The following is a 16,449-nucleotide window of genomic DNA, read 5'->3' on the forward strand; positions in this document are numbered from 1 at the left end:
CAAGCCAGTCAGAGTGACTGACTATGTGATAGGACTCCGGAGGAGAATGTCACACATGATGGCTGAGGCAAGTGATAACTTGAAAGCAGGTCAGGCTCTGGTTAAGCATTGGCATGACCAGAAGGCCAACATGGTTGAGTTCGCTCAAGACCAGCTAGTTCTTGTTATGGTGCCAAGGCAGAGGGCCTTGCAGGACAATTGGATAGGACCATTCAAGATTGTGGGAAAACTTGGAGCGGTGAACTATCTGGTGGACTTAGGCAATCCTAAGGAGGCTCCCAGATTCTTTCACACCAACCATCTAAAAGCTTATGTCTCGAGACCAGAACTGGGAGCTTTGCTTCTAGCTTCAGCTCAAGAGGAGGAGGAGAGTGAATCTCCTGCTAAGAGTGAGACCCTTTTTTCCCATTCTTAGACAGATTGCTAGTGTGTGTTTTAGGCATTCTTGTGTGCTTATGGTCTATGGGGTTTTTCGCACTCTCATAGGAATCATCTTTTTAACATGTGTGGTACACAGCACCCTCTGTGCCGTACCATAGGGGTGTTGTAGTGACCCCCATACATAGACTCCATACCCTGGGACTGACTACTGTCTCCCAAGGCATGTAAAGTCCCCATTGACTTTACTAGTCAATAATTATGAACTAAACCAGTACACCCCATCTTAATATGGAAGTACTGGGAAGGGTTAATCATTTTTCCCTTATGTTCATTTTCGAGGGGTTACCGTACAATCCCTCTCTCAAATGCTTCTGGCTGGTGGCAGTGGTTACTACCGTAAATATTCGAACGCGAATATTTCCCTATGGGATTTTCCCATTGTTCGAGGCTACCACTTTTACTGACAGCCTCTAAGATACCGCCGGTTTATTTTAATATTAACTTTACTCCGGTAGGTTTTTATTGCCAGAACTTTAATAATAATTCTTTCCCGTGTCTTTCTCTATAATCCTAACCCAGGTCGGGGATCCTTTGTTCGTCCTTTTGGCGGGCTTCTGCACAGAAGCCCTCCTCTCGGCGCCACTGAGTCTGGGGTAGACAGGATGTGTGGGAGGGGGAATAGGCACCCTGGACAGGATTTCCTATGCAACCCAAGTCGCACTCTGCCCTAATAGGCTGGGGGGTTCTCCCGCCATGAGAGCCACCCCACTGTTTGAGTGACAGCTAGGCTGTATGAATGAGGGTCTTGCTGCATAAAAGCAGGGTCCTGAGGACTATTGGACAAGACGTCGCCACTGGAACTAAGAAACCGAAGAGGAGAGAAGCCAAAGACATCTGCAACAACTGAACCACCGGTGAAACCTTGCTGCAGATCCTCACCACTTTTCTCCAACGACTCGAGAAGATCTTCACCTGCAAGAGTCTTCTTCTCTTGAGCTGGTGGGGCCAACCAGTTCGCCAGTCGCCTTCTACGACCTGCCTTGGTCGAATCGCCAGTGCCCTGCACTCGGAGACCAGATAGCCAGGCACCTTTCCACCCAGACAGCGATTTAAAGGAATGTACCTTTTATTCGTTTGGCAGCACCGCAGCTGGTTTCATCCCTGGGCAGTGCAGTAACTCAAACCTTCCTCCATGATGAGAGCCTCTCTTCCTCTGCTGGATCTCCTGAACTGCAGGAACTGCTAGGAACTACCGCCACCACTGGAGCCTCTTCTACTTTAAAGGTACATTGTTTCGCCATGCCTCCCATTTTGTTTGGTATCGCTAAAGGTGTTTTAAATCCTTTACTTACCTACTGGGTTGGCCGCCCCTATCATCTAACATTGTCTTTCACCTTCTGCAACCGCCTTTTTGAATCGTTAAACAAAGACTTGACTGCAGCTACTAGAACATTTTGCACCTAGGCACTTTGCCTTGCACCATTGACACTGGCACAGGCCTATTGATTCTGGCTAAATCTGTTACAACTGCCTTCTCTAGATTGCTTCTCACTTAGAAATGTGTTGGTGCACCTAACTCTTATAACCACCTTTTCCTTCCCTCTTTTTAAACTTGTGAAGTGCCATTTTGCTCGGTTTTCACCTCAGTATTGCATATGCTAAAGTACTGCCTTGCCTAACTTGTTCACAATCTACTTGGGAAGTATCGCTGGTGTGTTAAATAGTCTAAACCTGTATAACTTGTCCTTTCCCTCCCCTTTGAGAAATTGTTAGAGTGCCATTTTTGCTCAGTTATCACTGTGCCGTTTTGCTCAGTGTTCACTCTTGCTCAAACTTGTCTACAATTTAAATAGGGAGTTGTGTATACTTTTCCTGACTAGTTTAACTTACTTTAAGAATAGTGATTTGTGTGTGAACATCAGAGTGTGTAAAATAAATATATATATATTCTTTTTGATACAAAGCTTTGCTCAGTGTTTCCTTGTTCCACAGTATTGTAGTCCTATTGTGTAAACCCTGAATACTGCTCATCTCCCTCTTGAGATAAGTCTGACTGCTTAGCCACAGCTACCAACTAAATCTTTGTGGTACAGACTAATACCAAAGGGGATTTCTTGCATATACCTGTAGTCTTAATCTTCTGTAGTGCTCCCTAAGGTAACGGCACAGGATTCTGCCTAACAGGTGACCTAACTGGCCTGATTATATTAGGTAGCTCTGCCTGGCACCCGCCTCAGAAGGCCAGTGTGAGCCTTCTTGTTTTGGGAAAATTACCACCATGTGAGCACAATAATGGGTGGAGAGAATGGCTTCAGGGTCCCGCCTGTTTCCCACCAATGTTACCATCTCTCTGACTCCTCTGGCCCTGAGCAAAGACATTCTAGCCTGCAGCTTCATGCTGTTACATTTCTGAAACTTCTGCCTTCGGTTTGACAGGAACAACAGTTTCTGCTCGCCTCGAATGAATGGGCCTTGTTCCCCAGGCTCCGATCAAGTCTATAGGGACCACAGAATTGAGCTCCCGGCTTGCATTTATGATGAATTTCAGCTCCCAGCCCTTGCATATGTTTCCGTTAACTCAAAACACTCTCTCCCAGCTCCCTTGACAAGGTTGGGGACAGCGGCTGCACTGCCAGCTCTGCTTTGAGTCTCTCAAGGAAATCAGTGTGTGAGACCTCTCCCTGTGTTTTGAGCCTTTCCAATGGCTTCCATTCATTTCAATGCAGCTGCAGCTTCCATCTTTATTGTCACAGCTGTTCATGTTAGTTGCTTTTAGGTTTCTGCAAGCAGTTCATGTGTGTCTTTGGAACCTGGCTAATGCCTCTACATGTGTATTCAGCCATATCACCTCTTCATGATTACTTTGGTGATGTCATCTAGTTATGGTCTGCGGGGCTGCTTCAGTGGGTGTCATCTGTCATCTTGGGGGCATGCAGTGGAGAGTATGAGGCCCCCGCAACAACTCATGGAGCTTCATGGTATTCACACTGATGGGACTGCAACCTTCTCATGATTTATGTGTTCGGTCTTGAATTTAGCTCCTGGAATCACTTTATTTCCCCAAAACTTTAGATGTATATCCGATCTAGCATTATTTTGGTCTTGCTGCAAGAATTTCCAATATAATAGGCGATTCCAGTTGTGAAATTCTTTCATTTATACCTTCTGTTTGAAATGTTATTTTGTAAAGTTGTTGGTTTACCCGCGTGTGTGCGTGGTGATATTTGATTCTTTAAAAATAAAAGAGATGATAATTTCAATTATTTTTGAGATTTTGTTCAAACATATGGGTTACTCAGATGTGCTATTGCTTATTTCACAGAGAATTATGTTCTACAAAATAGCATTAAATGAGACCCGGCGTGGCTGGAGGGTTTGGGATAATGTCCCAGGAGGACCTTGTCTGCCCATCATGCCAGAAGCTTTACGACCTCCCGCTGCTCCTCCCGTGCTCTCACAGCCTATGCAGGACTTGCATACATCAGGAAAAGAAGATGGCTGCCTCCACAAACTGTGCCGGTCACTCCCAGGCCGCCAAATTCCTTAGAGAGAGCTGCAGCATTTATTGCCCTGGGTGCCACAGCAAGGTGGAGCTCCCCAGCCCTTCCTTGGAGGCAGCTATGGCATATCTTCCCGTGAACTGGGCTGTAAAGGATCTTCTGGAGAGGAGTCTGCAGTCAAGTAAGGAGCGTATTGTGCAGGAGGACTGCAAAGAACAAGACATCTTGGAATGGGAGTTCCAGGAACCAACTGTGTTAGGAAAAGGCAGCAAGTCACATAAAGAGACGCTGAACACACGTGGAGAAGTAAGTTATCACTTTAATGCAGAAAGGTGACATTTTCCACTATGATATGTTATGCTATGTTAGTGGTCTTTCTTATAGCACAATATTTGCCATTTGCAGGGCCTCTCAGCACTTTGGGATTTTCCAGTCCAAAGGTGGCGTTATGTGTGTGTTAATGGAAGAAGGGCATACTTTCTAAACTGGATACATTTTGCTGGGTGTTGGAGTTCAGATACAAAAACAGTAAAATCGTGTGCTTTCTCTGCATAGTTTAATGAAAATTGATAGTGTGTCAAAAACATTTTTGTGACTATTATAATGCATGCAATTACTTGGCCTCTCTTCAGTACCAAGATGCAGTAACAGGATCTATGCTCTTTAGATATATTTGATTCATGAATTAATCAATAAATAAATCACATATATTTAAAATGTGAGCAGCACTACTAGCCACTTGCGCCCAACCTATTCCCACTTATCCTCACAAGTGTCAAAAAAAGATTGACCAGGTAGTCAAACGACCAAAACATCAACATAATAATATTTAATGAACAGCCACAACCAACACGTGTTTTGACCATTTAATGGTCTTCCTCAAGGCAAGTCGTGTTTCTGTTCAACGTTCAAGGTTGCCACAAACTTCACAATAATGATCTCGCTTGAATCTGTTCCAAAATACAAGGCTCGAGTGCCCTTCCAAGAAGTCTTTACCTGTAACACACTTGAGTACAAAGTAATTTTTTTGTGTCACCTCTTCCAAGTCCGCTTAAGAATCAACTGTGGTTAACGCAGTCCAAGTACAGGCCTTAGTGAATTCTGTCAGCAAACAGACCACAGAGAGGGCTGACCTAATACCAACAAAAAAGTTGAAAGGAGCTTTCCTGGTGAAAATAATGTGCATGCATGGGGATGAGGAAATGTACCCCAAATCAGTTAGTGGCTTGCCTCTGCCCTCACCAGTTCTCGGAGAGGCCACCGGGCAGCTGTGCACCTTGCTCCCGCTTTCGCCTGCATATCTGGTTTCGTCTGCAAGCCTCGCTCACACTTCAGTTTCGCTCTGCACAAGACTGGCAGCTCCGCTTCCTGTCTGTGGATGCTGTTGGTCTCTTAGAACACTCTGCAGCCTTCTTCCTTGTCTCAGTACTAGAATGGTGAAATGTGTTACTAGTGTTCACTACTCCTTGTTGCCTCTTCCTCGTCCCAGTACTAGAATAGTTTTAATAAGGAAAAATGTGGGGATATGTGTTGCAATGGTCTATATAGGCCGGTGAAGGGTTAGAGTGGTCAGCATAAGGAAAAGGGGGTCACCCCCATAAACCTTCTCTTCTTCACCCGTTCCTGGTGTTCTTATATTTATAAGATCTCCTGGTGTTTTCTCGGTCAGGGGGACATTGTTGACAATACCTCATAACTGTTTCTGGGATTGAGTGTTCCTCCTGAAATGGAAATGTGGCGTACCGCATCTCACCTAAGGACATCTCATCCCCAGTCCCCAAGGACTTCTCCACCCCCAGGGTTAGGATCCAAAAGCAGTGGCCTTTCCCTGGCCACCCGAGAAGGAGACCCAAGGGGAGTAGATGTGAGGATGCCCTCAGGTTTCTCACAGAGCATATCGAAGTTGTCACACAAAAGGAAAATGCACACAGCAAAAATGGTCCACAACAGTTTAATACAGTGTTTCATTCACTAAAATGCATCATTATAAAATGCTGCACACTGTTGTCACACACAAAGCAGGCACACAGAGAAGAAGGCACCAAGCAGAAACATTACCACAGAGTTAACACACATAAATTAACAATAACATGTTCAGATACATTCTACTATCCCAACATTTTCTATGTAAAAATAGTGTTCAGTTAGAACAATTGGTCCATATAACACACTTTGTACATCATGGAACAGCGGCTTGTTATGGAATTGAAGCCTCATCATTACATTCTTGAACCACTCTGCAACTCAGCAGAAATGTTTTTAAAAAAAACCATCAATGTGGCAAAGAGCATGGAAACACAAGCTTTAAAAAGAAAAATCCAAAAAGGCTATTCCCAAGTTATGCATTTCTACTAGCTTATAACAAATGACTGACACTATAACAGAGCTTTTACCAGGAAGTACTTGTTCTGCATCACAGAGCAGCTGTTACCATCAGTACACTGTCACATAATGCTGCATGTACAGAGTGAACGCACTACCTGAGGTTGCGGTTCTAGGCAAAATGCAGAGTTCAGCGAGTGGGTGACTTTCAGCCGGCCAGGTCTGACCTGGCGGGTGGAACGGCACCCACTCGCAGACCATGTCGGATGCACCATTCACGAATGGTGCTGGTGCATCCGACCTGCCCATTGAGTCCAATGGGACTCAAATGGGAATGGGGAGTGATATTTTCCAGCGCCCGGGAATGGGCAATTACCGGATCCACCAGGGATGTAATGCCCCAGTAATTGCCCATTCCCGTGCCCCAGAAAATTCATGACTCAGGCGGCAGCCGTGCCGGTATTTACCGGCATGGCTACCGCCAAAGTCGTAATGAGGCCCATTAACTCTCAGAAGACTGGTTTGAGAAAACCCTAGCAGGCACTTTGCGTTCAAAGGTTGATGATAAGGCTCGATTAATGTGAGCTGAAAGAGTTCCCATGAGGAGGTGTTTTGAGCGAGTAGGAGCAGGAACTGGGTGAGAATGGCCATAGGAATTATCCTGGCCATGGGCAGTCAATGGGTGGGCAAATAACCTAACAACACCTACAAGCTTGGTGTTCCTCCTCATATGCCTTGTCTCCATGTATGTACTCTAATGCAATAGTGTCGGCTTATAGGTGGTACTAAAGTGCCATCTAATAGCCCAAACTAAAAACAAGGACTTTCCCTCACCTCTTTGTATTATTTTTGTGGGGGCGGGGTGGACATAGAGGCCATTGTTCATCTAGTTTTCTCTGCACTTAAATTACTATAACAGTCTTTTGTGTTCCTAGGCGGAGGGGAGATCACTATGTAGCCCTCCAACTGGAAACCCTCATGGTTGGTGCTGGGAGACGGGCGTGGAAATTGATGAGGAGGAGATGGAACTATCCTTAATAGGTAAGTGATGACGCTGTGCATATGGGACTGCAATAAAATGAGCACTATAAAAAAATACACCCATTCTTTCACTCAGTGAGTAACCCCCTCATTCCCGCAGTCACTAACCTCCTCATTCCTTATCTCGAACTGACTTGAACGGTTCAAATCAATTGTAAACTTGCAAGGGTTTGAGAATGGCTTGAATCAGCTTGGTCCACTTTCAGTCAATAAGTCTCTATGGCTCAAATGGGATTACAGCATTTCTTGGATAGGCATATTGATTTGAACCAGCTTGATCTTTTCGAACCGCAGGACTCTGTTAGTTTACGCCATGTCAAAGTGGTGCAACCTAAGAGAAAGGTAAACAAAATTGCAAACTTCCTGTGCAGGGCTATTTCTTTAGGGGTCCAAAGACATTTTAGGTCCAAGCCAAGCTTATCCCTTGTAGCAGGTAACTCCTGGAAAAAAAAGTTAAGAGTTAAGAGTCATCCCTTGTAGCAAGCAGGTCTTCAAAACATGGTTAAGGGGCATCCCTTGTAGGAAAGACACACCATGAAAAATGAAGGGTCATCCCCTTTATGACAAATGCAACTTGAAAATGTAAGGGTCATTCAAGACACACCTTGAGAACTTGCATCATTTCTAGCATAGTTTTTCTGAGTCACCACTCAAATATGCAGCCCAGAAGATGGGAACCCACACATTCAGTGCAGTGATAGATAGGTGAAAACATGCACATACATCCTTTATCTGAGAGCCCACAAAGACGTGCAGCCAGAACACCTACCACAGTAGGCTGGTAACACTTTACAGGGTCAGAAAACAATGGCATGTCCTCATCACCAACAAGTCTGCACACACTGAAGGCATCTTGGTCACTAACAGAGCAATCTGTTTCCTAACCGGATGCCTCATGAAACAACCCTGCTCCACTTTTTGGTGTCAAACACGTATCGGTACTGGCGAGTGACAACTCAATGTCATCATCAGAGATTCTGTGTCGGCTTTGGTTATATGACTTCCCAAAGCTTGCCACAATGAAGTGGCGATTTAATTTTAAATAAGTCAATTGTTCTATATGCAGCACTGGTGGGGTAATCCCGTGATCCGAGACAATAGCCACAGCCGCACTGAAAACTCTCTCAAACTGTACACTTGCAGGGGGGACAGGATAGTGATTCCAGTGCAACTCTCACAAGAGCCGCCGGCCGTATGGACCAGTTCCTGTTCCAGTACTGTACTGGGCAGTCATCACTTCCCAGGCCAGCAGATAGGCATCAAGTATCTGTGCTGCTGATGGTCCGCCGCTTGCTTTATGCGTAATCGGTATTCAACATGCCAGAGCTCATGAAAAGTGTGTGCCACAGGATCTCCTCTCAATGGGTTATGGCTGCACTGGTCATGAGGTGTTCATCTGCTTTCAGTGCTGTTGTGGCCATTGGTGCAGTCAATCCGGCGATTCCTGGTGTTGCAAAAGTAGGGGTGCTTGCAGCTTTTCTTGTAGTCTATTTTCCTCCTCCAAATGATTATCCAAAACACGCAGCAATGCATCCTTGCATGCTTTCAAAGTACCTCCTTTTTTTATAATTGTTCCTTGCAAATCCTCCGCCCCTGCCACAGGGTGACTAAAAACGCCCACTTTCAGCTCAAAATGTGGGTCTAAAAACAAAGCTAGCAGGCACCCAACGTCACATTTGACTTCACCTACCTATGGATCAACACGCAAGGTTGTAAGGATGCCCCTCACCATTGGTGCTGCCTCTTCATCTCCGGCCAAGTGTCGGGCCTTGGCAATGTTGCAGAGGTATAACAGAGCAGATATACCAGAGAGGAGGAAGCTATTTGCATCAGGATTTTTTTGTATGGTAAGCTGCTAAAATCGGCGTTGATCTCAGTTGTTCACAAAGTGTATGACAACCAGGTGTAGTGCACGTGTAAAGCATGGAATGTGCATAGAATTGCCAGTTCTTAAGGCAGCAATGCAAGTTATGAGGCCTTAGCCACTTTGCTTATACCTCCTCCACCTTCTCCCAGATATCACACCCCCCTTGGCTTCTGCCCTGAAATCCTTTCATGCAAAGTGCTGCTTGTTGTCAGACAAGCATGCATTGCTCCCATGCGTTATCCTGGCCCCTCTTGCCTGGCAGATAATGGAAAGGCTTGCCAGGGTGTCTCACCTCCTGCAATAACGGATCAAATTGAAAGTGCAACCTCACCAAAAAGTCAGGGTGCACAATCATTGTTGCCCATTGTTGTGTTGCAGCTGGTGTAAAGCGAACACGGGCAGCATGTCTCCCCTGGCTCTGCATTGTTCCTGTACTCCAGTAATACTGTCTGGCCTTCTCAGTTCACTCGTTTCAAGAGACGGAGGGTCACTCGTTTCAAGGTCCTGTCAACCAGGATTTCTGTAACTCTCTGCCACCCCAAGTGTCACATCACTGTCTCAACACACAATAGCACACGCTCTGCTAAGGGATTCTACGTTCCTCCCTGCACCCAAGTGTTATCCAGGGGCACGTGTGCAGGTCTACTCTTTACGAAAACTGTTTGTAGGCATCTTAATGACTCCCTGGATGCCTTCACCCAAGTCTCATTATATGTTACGTTCACTGCACGTGTGCTCTAACATCTAGAGTCTGTATAACTTGACTCCCTTGAGGGCTGTCGCTTTACACTACCCAGTGTCACAGTTATTTTCTCCAGACCCCAATAACAAGTCCTGCCTGTGTATCCCCCATGGACCAGAAACCCAACCTAACCTCACTCTCAGGGATGCCCACCTACTACAGTGATGCCACTTGCACATACATGCACATACATGCTCTGACTTCCCTTTTATACAATGTGCTCTAAAGACTGGCCCTTAATAAACGAGGCACTCATTTCTTTTGCCATTCTAAACGAAATTTAACCAAAAGAAAACTATTTTTTTAAATTAAAATGTTTTAACTACAAAACAGCACAATGTGTAAAGTGCATGTGTGGTGAAATAACGTATGGCTGTGCATTAAGCAAATCCAGGCACAGATGGCTCTCTCTGCTGTGTTTGCAAAGCAAATGGTCCAGACAGCAAGTGCAGGACCTATGAGAAAACTTCCCTTAAGCTCCAGTATCCCCGAATTGAGTAGTATTGCAATAGTGGAGCCAACTTCAAAACCCTTCGAACCTCTATTGCTTCTATAGGTTTAAATGTGGCTCGAATGGGCTCGACCACCTAAGGAGGACGTCCATGTATGGGGTTTGAGTTTTCAGTTTGAACTTTTCATAATAAGTTTGATCTTGGTTCAAAGGTTTTCAAACCAATGTGTGTGGCTTCAAATTCGAACTAATGCATTTGCCCACACACACAGGTACGTTTTCTATTACAAAATACATTTGCTATCAAAGGAAAAAAGTCTATGGGCCTCATCAGGGGTTGGGCAGAGAGGCAAAAATGTGGCGGTACCGTTATTTCCACCGCATTACCGATCCGCCCAATCCTGAGTTTGGGCAGAAAGTTGGATGTTTGTCCAATCCTGAGTTTGGGGAGAAAGATGGTTTACCTCAGGCTTTTTACTTGACGTAAAACTCTCCATGTTCTGCCCACTTGCGCCACTAATACTGTGGCGCTATTTGGGCCGGCGTTAATAGCGCCAATACTCCCCCATGGAGGCCTATGGACTCTTAATAAAATGTGGAGTAACAGCCTTACCACAACTCTGATAGCGCTGGAACGAGTTGCGGTAGCGCTATTTGAGTTGCCGGTATCCCAGCCGATTTACCGCCGAGATACCACGAAGGTCGTGATGAGGCCCTATATAATTAATGTTGTGTTAAGTATAGTATGATTAATCAATAGTAAAAACTAAAAAGAATAATATAAAAATCATAAAAATTAATAGAATTCTAAAATGCAGGTTTCAAGATACAAAAATAGCCCATGGTTTTAAAGTGCCTGCTGCAGAGCTATATTTGTAATCTACATGTCCGAAATCCCCAGTAATGCAGCATTCAAGGGGTTCATGTGCCTGATGCAACGATCTGTGAGTGATGTACAGGACACAGCTGCCTCTATCAAAAGAACGGAGAACAATACTTTTAAAGGCCATGCATCAAAAACAGCATTCCAATTATTTCCTAAAAGTAATGCAATTGGAAGCAACTTTGACCCACTTGAAGGCAGGGTCCTGTTTTTAGAATGTTCTCTTTCTCGTTTTTGAGGGCGGCCAAGACCAGCGCGTCACTGGTCCAAGCTCTCTTACCGCCTCTCCTGGGTTCAGATCTGTGTCCATTTTGGCAACTCAGCTTGTTGGGCTAGCAGAAATCAAAGAAGGTAAGTGAAGGCTTGCGTTAGGCTGGCTTCCTGAGAGAAGCGAGTGCTGAAGTTTATAAAGAATAAAAGGGGCAGATACGACATTGTGACAACCAAACATGTTGACTATGTGAGTGGTATACAGTTGGGTTGTGACGAAGTCCCATAAATGAGGTCAGAGGATGTGACTTCGTGATCTTGATGCCTGTGGCCCCGTGAATCTGGCCTTGGAGGAGGTATTTAGCAGGCTCTCCAGGTGATCCCTAGCATTGTATGTGTGAAGAGTTCTACTAATCACACACTCCTCTTGTACAGCCTCAAAAGCAGAGCTCTAGTGAGGGAAATACCAAGTGCTGGGGTGGACGCAGACCAAGATTTCTGTAACCCTATCACCGAAAGCAGCAGAATTTAACGTGAAAAGCCTGGTTTGCCAATAGACAGAGGCTCATGAGGGTTGCTTGGGGGTGAGCCAGAGACACTCTGAGCTGATAAAACCGGATATCGTGATTCCTATGAAGATACAAGGTCAATGAACCGACAGCTTTCACGAACTGCTGCAGAAACATAACTTGCATGACGAGTGATTCTAAGATGGCAGATAGCGGTTTAGTAAACTGCTCCAGCAAGGCTGTTTGGTGGTCGATTATCCAACACAATCGCCTGAGGAACCTGTAGTCTGTGCAGGCCCTGTCCAATCACAAGCCAATCTCACATCACTCACTCAGCTGAGCTGAATCAAAGCAAGCACGTCTATAATAGTGGATTCTACAATGCAGAGGTGCAGGAGACAGTAAAATCATGCTGGTCTCGCAAGGTGGTGAGGTGGGGAGAAAGAATAGAGAGAAGGAGAGGAGACGATCGAAGTAGAGAGGAGGTGAAGGAGAAGAGAGGGGGCAGGGGACGTGAAGGCGAAGAATCAGGTTAGAGAAGAGGAGGAGGAGGAGAGTTGGCATAAAGAAGAGAGTGTGGAGTAGAGTGGAGATAGAGAGGTGATACAAAATAATAGAGAATGAAGAACGGAAAAAGATAGAGACAGAAAAAGCAGGCAAGCGAGAGAGAGGGGAAATCAGTGGATGTGACAGAATGGAGAAAGAGAGTGTTAAACTAAGAAAGAAGAAAGGAAAGAGGGGAAGGATGTGGTGGAGTGTTAAGGTGGAGGGGAAAGGGCGGAATAGAGGAGGACATGGGAAGAAGGGGCGAGGCCAAAGAAGAAGGAAGATATGGAGAATGTTGAGTTATAGCCCACACCAACAAAATGGCCCACTCAGCCCTCTCACGTCTACAAACCAAAACACAAGGCAGTCATAAAGGTAAAACAGGGACCGTTAAGAGATATACCTGCTATATAATTAAACACACCATCTAAAATAGAACAAATAGAAAATATTCTGTAAAAACCCATCTAAAGAAAGAACAGAGAAGATGCAACAGATCGAGGAAAGTAGCACTCTGATGGTAGTTTCAGCGGTGGTAGGTAAATTGCTAGCCACAAAATGGTTATGTTGTTGGTGAAACCAAGAGCGATCATGACCTAACTAGGGTCCAAGAGCAATGAGGGGGCAGTGCAGAGTCAACAGTACCTGGATTTAGTTCTTGGTGGTTTGATGAGTCAGACCCAGTGTTGAACGATGATGCAAGTGGATCAATCTCAATTTCGGGCACGTTTTATTGTGTGTGACCAATCAGCAAGCAGGCATTGAGCAGGGGTCAGTGTGGTCGAAGGGCAGCTATCAAGGATGCCGGTCGTGGGCAGTCACAGTTTTGCTCGCAGTTGTGCCAGGCCGAATCAGGCTTTAGCCATTGGGAACGCTTGATAAGTGATGCTCCAGAGGTTCGAGTGGCAGGTAATGGTTGTCGAAATGGTGATCTTGGGGGCATTGATGTGCAGGTCAATGAGGCGGCCGTTCAAGGACTAGTTGGGTTGAACCGTGGTTGTATCCCCTAGTCAGAGTGACAGACATAGCTAGGGCACGATGTCAGCGCTGCTGTCTTCCCTTTCGTTCAAGGTGTGGTGAACACAAAGTGACCGGGAGCTTTGGCTGGTCTGACCCTTCAGTTGCAGTGAGACCCACTCGGGGACTCAAGGACAGGATGGATCCGTGTCCGGGGTTGCTGTTGGTACTCTTATTCAGAAGAGAATTGCCATAGCATTTCGGTGCTGGACCTCTCATGTGGGCAGGACAAAGATTGCTATGCAAATGGATTTGTCCCTTCTGTGAAAGGTACAGTGAGTGAAAGTGTGGCTGCGGACTCTTGAGTGAGTACTTTCCCAAAGAACAGGTAATTTAGCCATGTCCGTTCTTGTAGAGGGGCGCCTATGAGTATTTTTTTATGGTTCTGTTCAGGGGCTGCTCTCCCAGCTTTAGGAGGTTCTGGTGAAGGGTGGTAGGTCTTGGTCCAAAGCAAAGGCAATCCTTATGGGCTCTAGGAGAGGGTTGGGGACATATCTTCCTACTGCCTTGGACAGCTCTTTCTTCACCTCAGGCTGAGGGCTTTGGAAAGTACAACTTTCCCAAAGGATGTCCAGAGAGGTCTTTCAAAGAGTGTCAGAGAGACTTGGTGGGATCTTAGATAATCTGAATAAGGGGTGGAAGACTCCTTCTTTTAAAGGCAAAAGTCCCCATCTGATTGGACTTAAGCTAGCCTCCCTTAGTGGTCCAATCCCTGCTCTGGGCACACCCAAAGTGATTTGCTCCAGAAGAAGTGGAGGGGACAGGAAAGGGAAAGAGGGACAGAGAGAAATACAATGGTGGAATCTCCTTCCATTGACCAGATCACTCCTGCCTTCTCTAACTTCCCTTACCTTCTCGCTAAGAATAAAGGCCTTTAGAGATGCAGCAACCTGGTGTGAGGCTACTCCTTCTCAATGGGTGTGCTCCTTTGATACCTTGGCCCAGAACAGCTGAATGCTATGCAGCTGTCTCTGGCGGAGGGTGTGTCCTGCCCTCACAAAGACATCAAAGAAGAGGCCCGGTCCTCCAGGTTCAACACACTATGCTTTTGCTATGGAGCATGTGAAAGGGGAATCTGATCAGCAGATGACCCCTTTCAGAGATGGAATTACCTGCATCATTTTATTATTTAATAAAAATAAAGAAAAGCCAGGGCTTTCACACCCTTGCCAAATGGCAATCTGTCACACCACAAAGGCCCTCATGTTTTTGCCACCCTATTCACTTGCCCGTACACCCGCCCCATCACACAGCTGCATGCACATCTGTTGCTCAATGATATGACCCCCAATGACAACTCCACTCTTACCAGGAACATTGCTCCAATACATTTTTATGTTGTTAAAGCTGTTGTGACGATGTAAGCAACATACAAAGGCGACAGAGAGGAGTCAGTGTGAACGGGAGCAAAGGCCCACACCCTTATAGAACAACATTCATAGCATTTATAAATATTACTGAACTGGTAGGGCAATATTGAAGCAGTGTTAATGCCTATGTTCATGTTCACTGATACTTCTAGGGCAAATCCACACCTGAAGTTCTCAAGGTGCTAGTATTTGACAACTAAAGCAAACCGGGGAAAATCTAGGTTGACTTTGCAAAGGGGCATGCTTTAACCTTATTTCTAAACATAATCAATTAGGTCTAAGGTCTAGAGGCATTAAATTCCAAAGCCCGGGTGCCACTAGAGTAAAGGAGCGACCCGGAATTGCCTGAATCGAAATTGCGCATATAGACATAGACAGAGATTTTATTATCTGTGTCAGTGTGATGGAACCTCATGAACGAGGGGCCTCTGACATGCCAGGATCTTTGCACCATACAAATTAAGGTGGAAGTAACAGTGGGGATTCTGCCATATTTAATTAATGTTATCAACATAGTACTACCTTAGAACTGGATGTAAATCCTTCTGGTTCTAAAGTCGTATTGTTGCCCTTTACGGAGTCCTAGAGGACTGCATTCTTGTGTGGAGGAATTGCCATCGGTGGTGATTCCGTGGGTGGTAATTCTTCCATTTTCTGTTGGTAAAGTGGCGAAAAAGACACTAGCCAAGTGTTGGAGGTTTGTTCTCCACTTTTTTCTTCAAACTCGGAACCCATTGGCATGGTAAAAGTGGCTGTAAATCCATCACTGCCACGTATTTAATCGGCGCCATACTTAATGAAAGCCAGAATACCTAAATCCATTTGCCTGGTCACAGGAAGTCAGTGCAGTCCATGAAGGAGAGGGGAAACTTGCTTCCTTCTGCCCGCTCTGTATATTATTCTTGCTGCTTCATTCTGAATCACCCCGAGTCAAAGCAATTGATGCAGAAAATGGCCATAATCAACGAAAGATAATATGGTAGGAACAGCAGCATGTTTAGTCTCCTAATAAGGGAAGTAACATCTTTCCTAAAATGGAGAAAACCCATGATGTCCATATTTGAGGCTAGAGAGAAAGGTCAGAGCTGATAAGGAGGCCGAGATTCCGTACCTTACTTGAGTCCTCATCAGTTTTATCCCCCAGTTCCTATAGTGTATGTTTTACAAGTGGTAAATCCATCTCCACAGCTATGTATAGCATAGGACATAGATTGAAAGATAGATAGCTATATAGATAGATAGGGGAGGGGTTAGGTAGGGCCAAGACAAGTGTGGAAAATTAGTGCTTGAGACAGTGGAAACAGGGCATGGGGTAACCAATTTGAAAGCAACCGTGAAATTGCAACAACCGCACAGTACACCACAAAAATGTTGGGCACAAAACCTAATATAAAAACCTTACTTGAAGTTTATTTGGCAATTTCCCGTGGGTTCAGTCACAACTGAAGAGAACAGAGGTTTGAGATTGACCCTGGTTATCAACAATTCAGTTTTATCTATGTTTCACAATGTAGAGAAAGAAATAGAGACAAAGGAGAATGGGGGAGAGAGAGAGAAAGAGAGTGAGAGAACAAAATAACAGCGAGCAAGAGCGAAAGAAGAGAGAGGAC

At 45.3% G+C, this 16,449-nt stretch overlaps 1 protein-coding gene across 1 annotated transcript in view; it reads left to right on the forward strand.

Annotated features, from left to right (window-relative positions):
• The window catches only part of LOC138491920 (E3 ubiquitin-protein ligase RNF135-like), a 114,439-nt gene that overhangs the window by 60,997 nt on the left and 36,993 nt on the right, over window positions 1-16,449 (forward strand). The window contains exons 2-3 of the mRNA XM_069618784.1: window positions 3,704-4,187; window positions 7,139-7,244. Of these exons, the coding sequence (XP_069474885.1) occupies window positions 3,732-4,187; window positions 7,139-7,244 (562 nt within the window). The 5' untranslated portion in view covers window positions 3,704-3,731. The remainder of the gene's footprint in view (window positions 1-3,703; window positions 4,188-7,138; window positions 7,245-16,449) is intronic.

This window comes from Ambystoma mexicanum, chromosome 10 (genome assembly GCF_040938575.1).
Source record: "Ambystoma mexicanum isolate Mex_15411 chromosome 10, UKY_AmexF1_1, whole genome shotgun sequence".
In the NCBI taxonomy this organism is placed as follows: Eukaryota; Metazoa; Chordata; class Amphibia; order Caudata; family Ambystomatidae; genus Ambystoma; species Ambystoma mexicanum.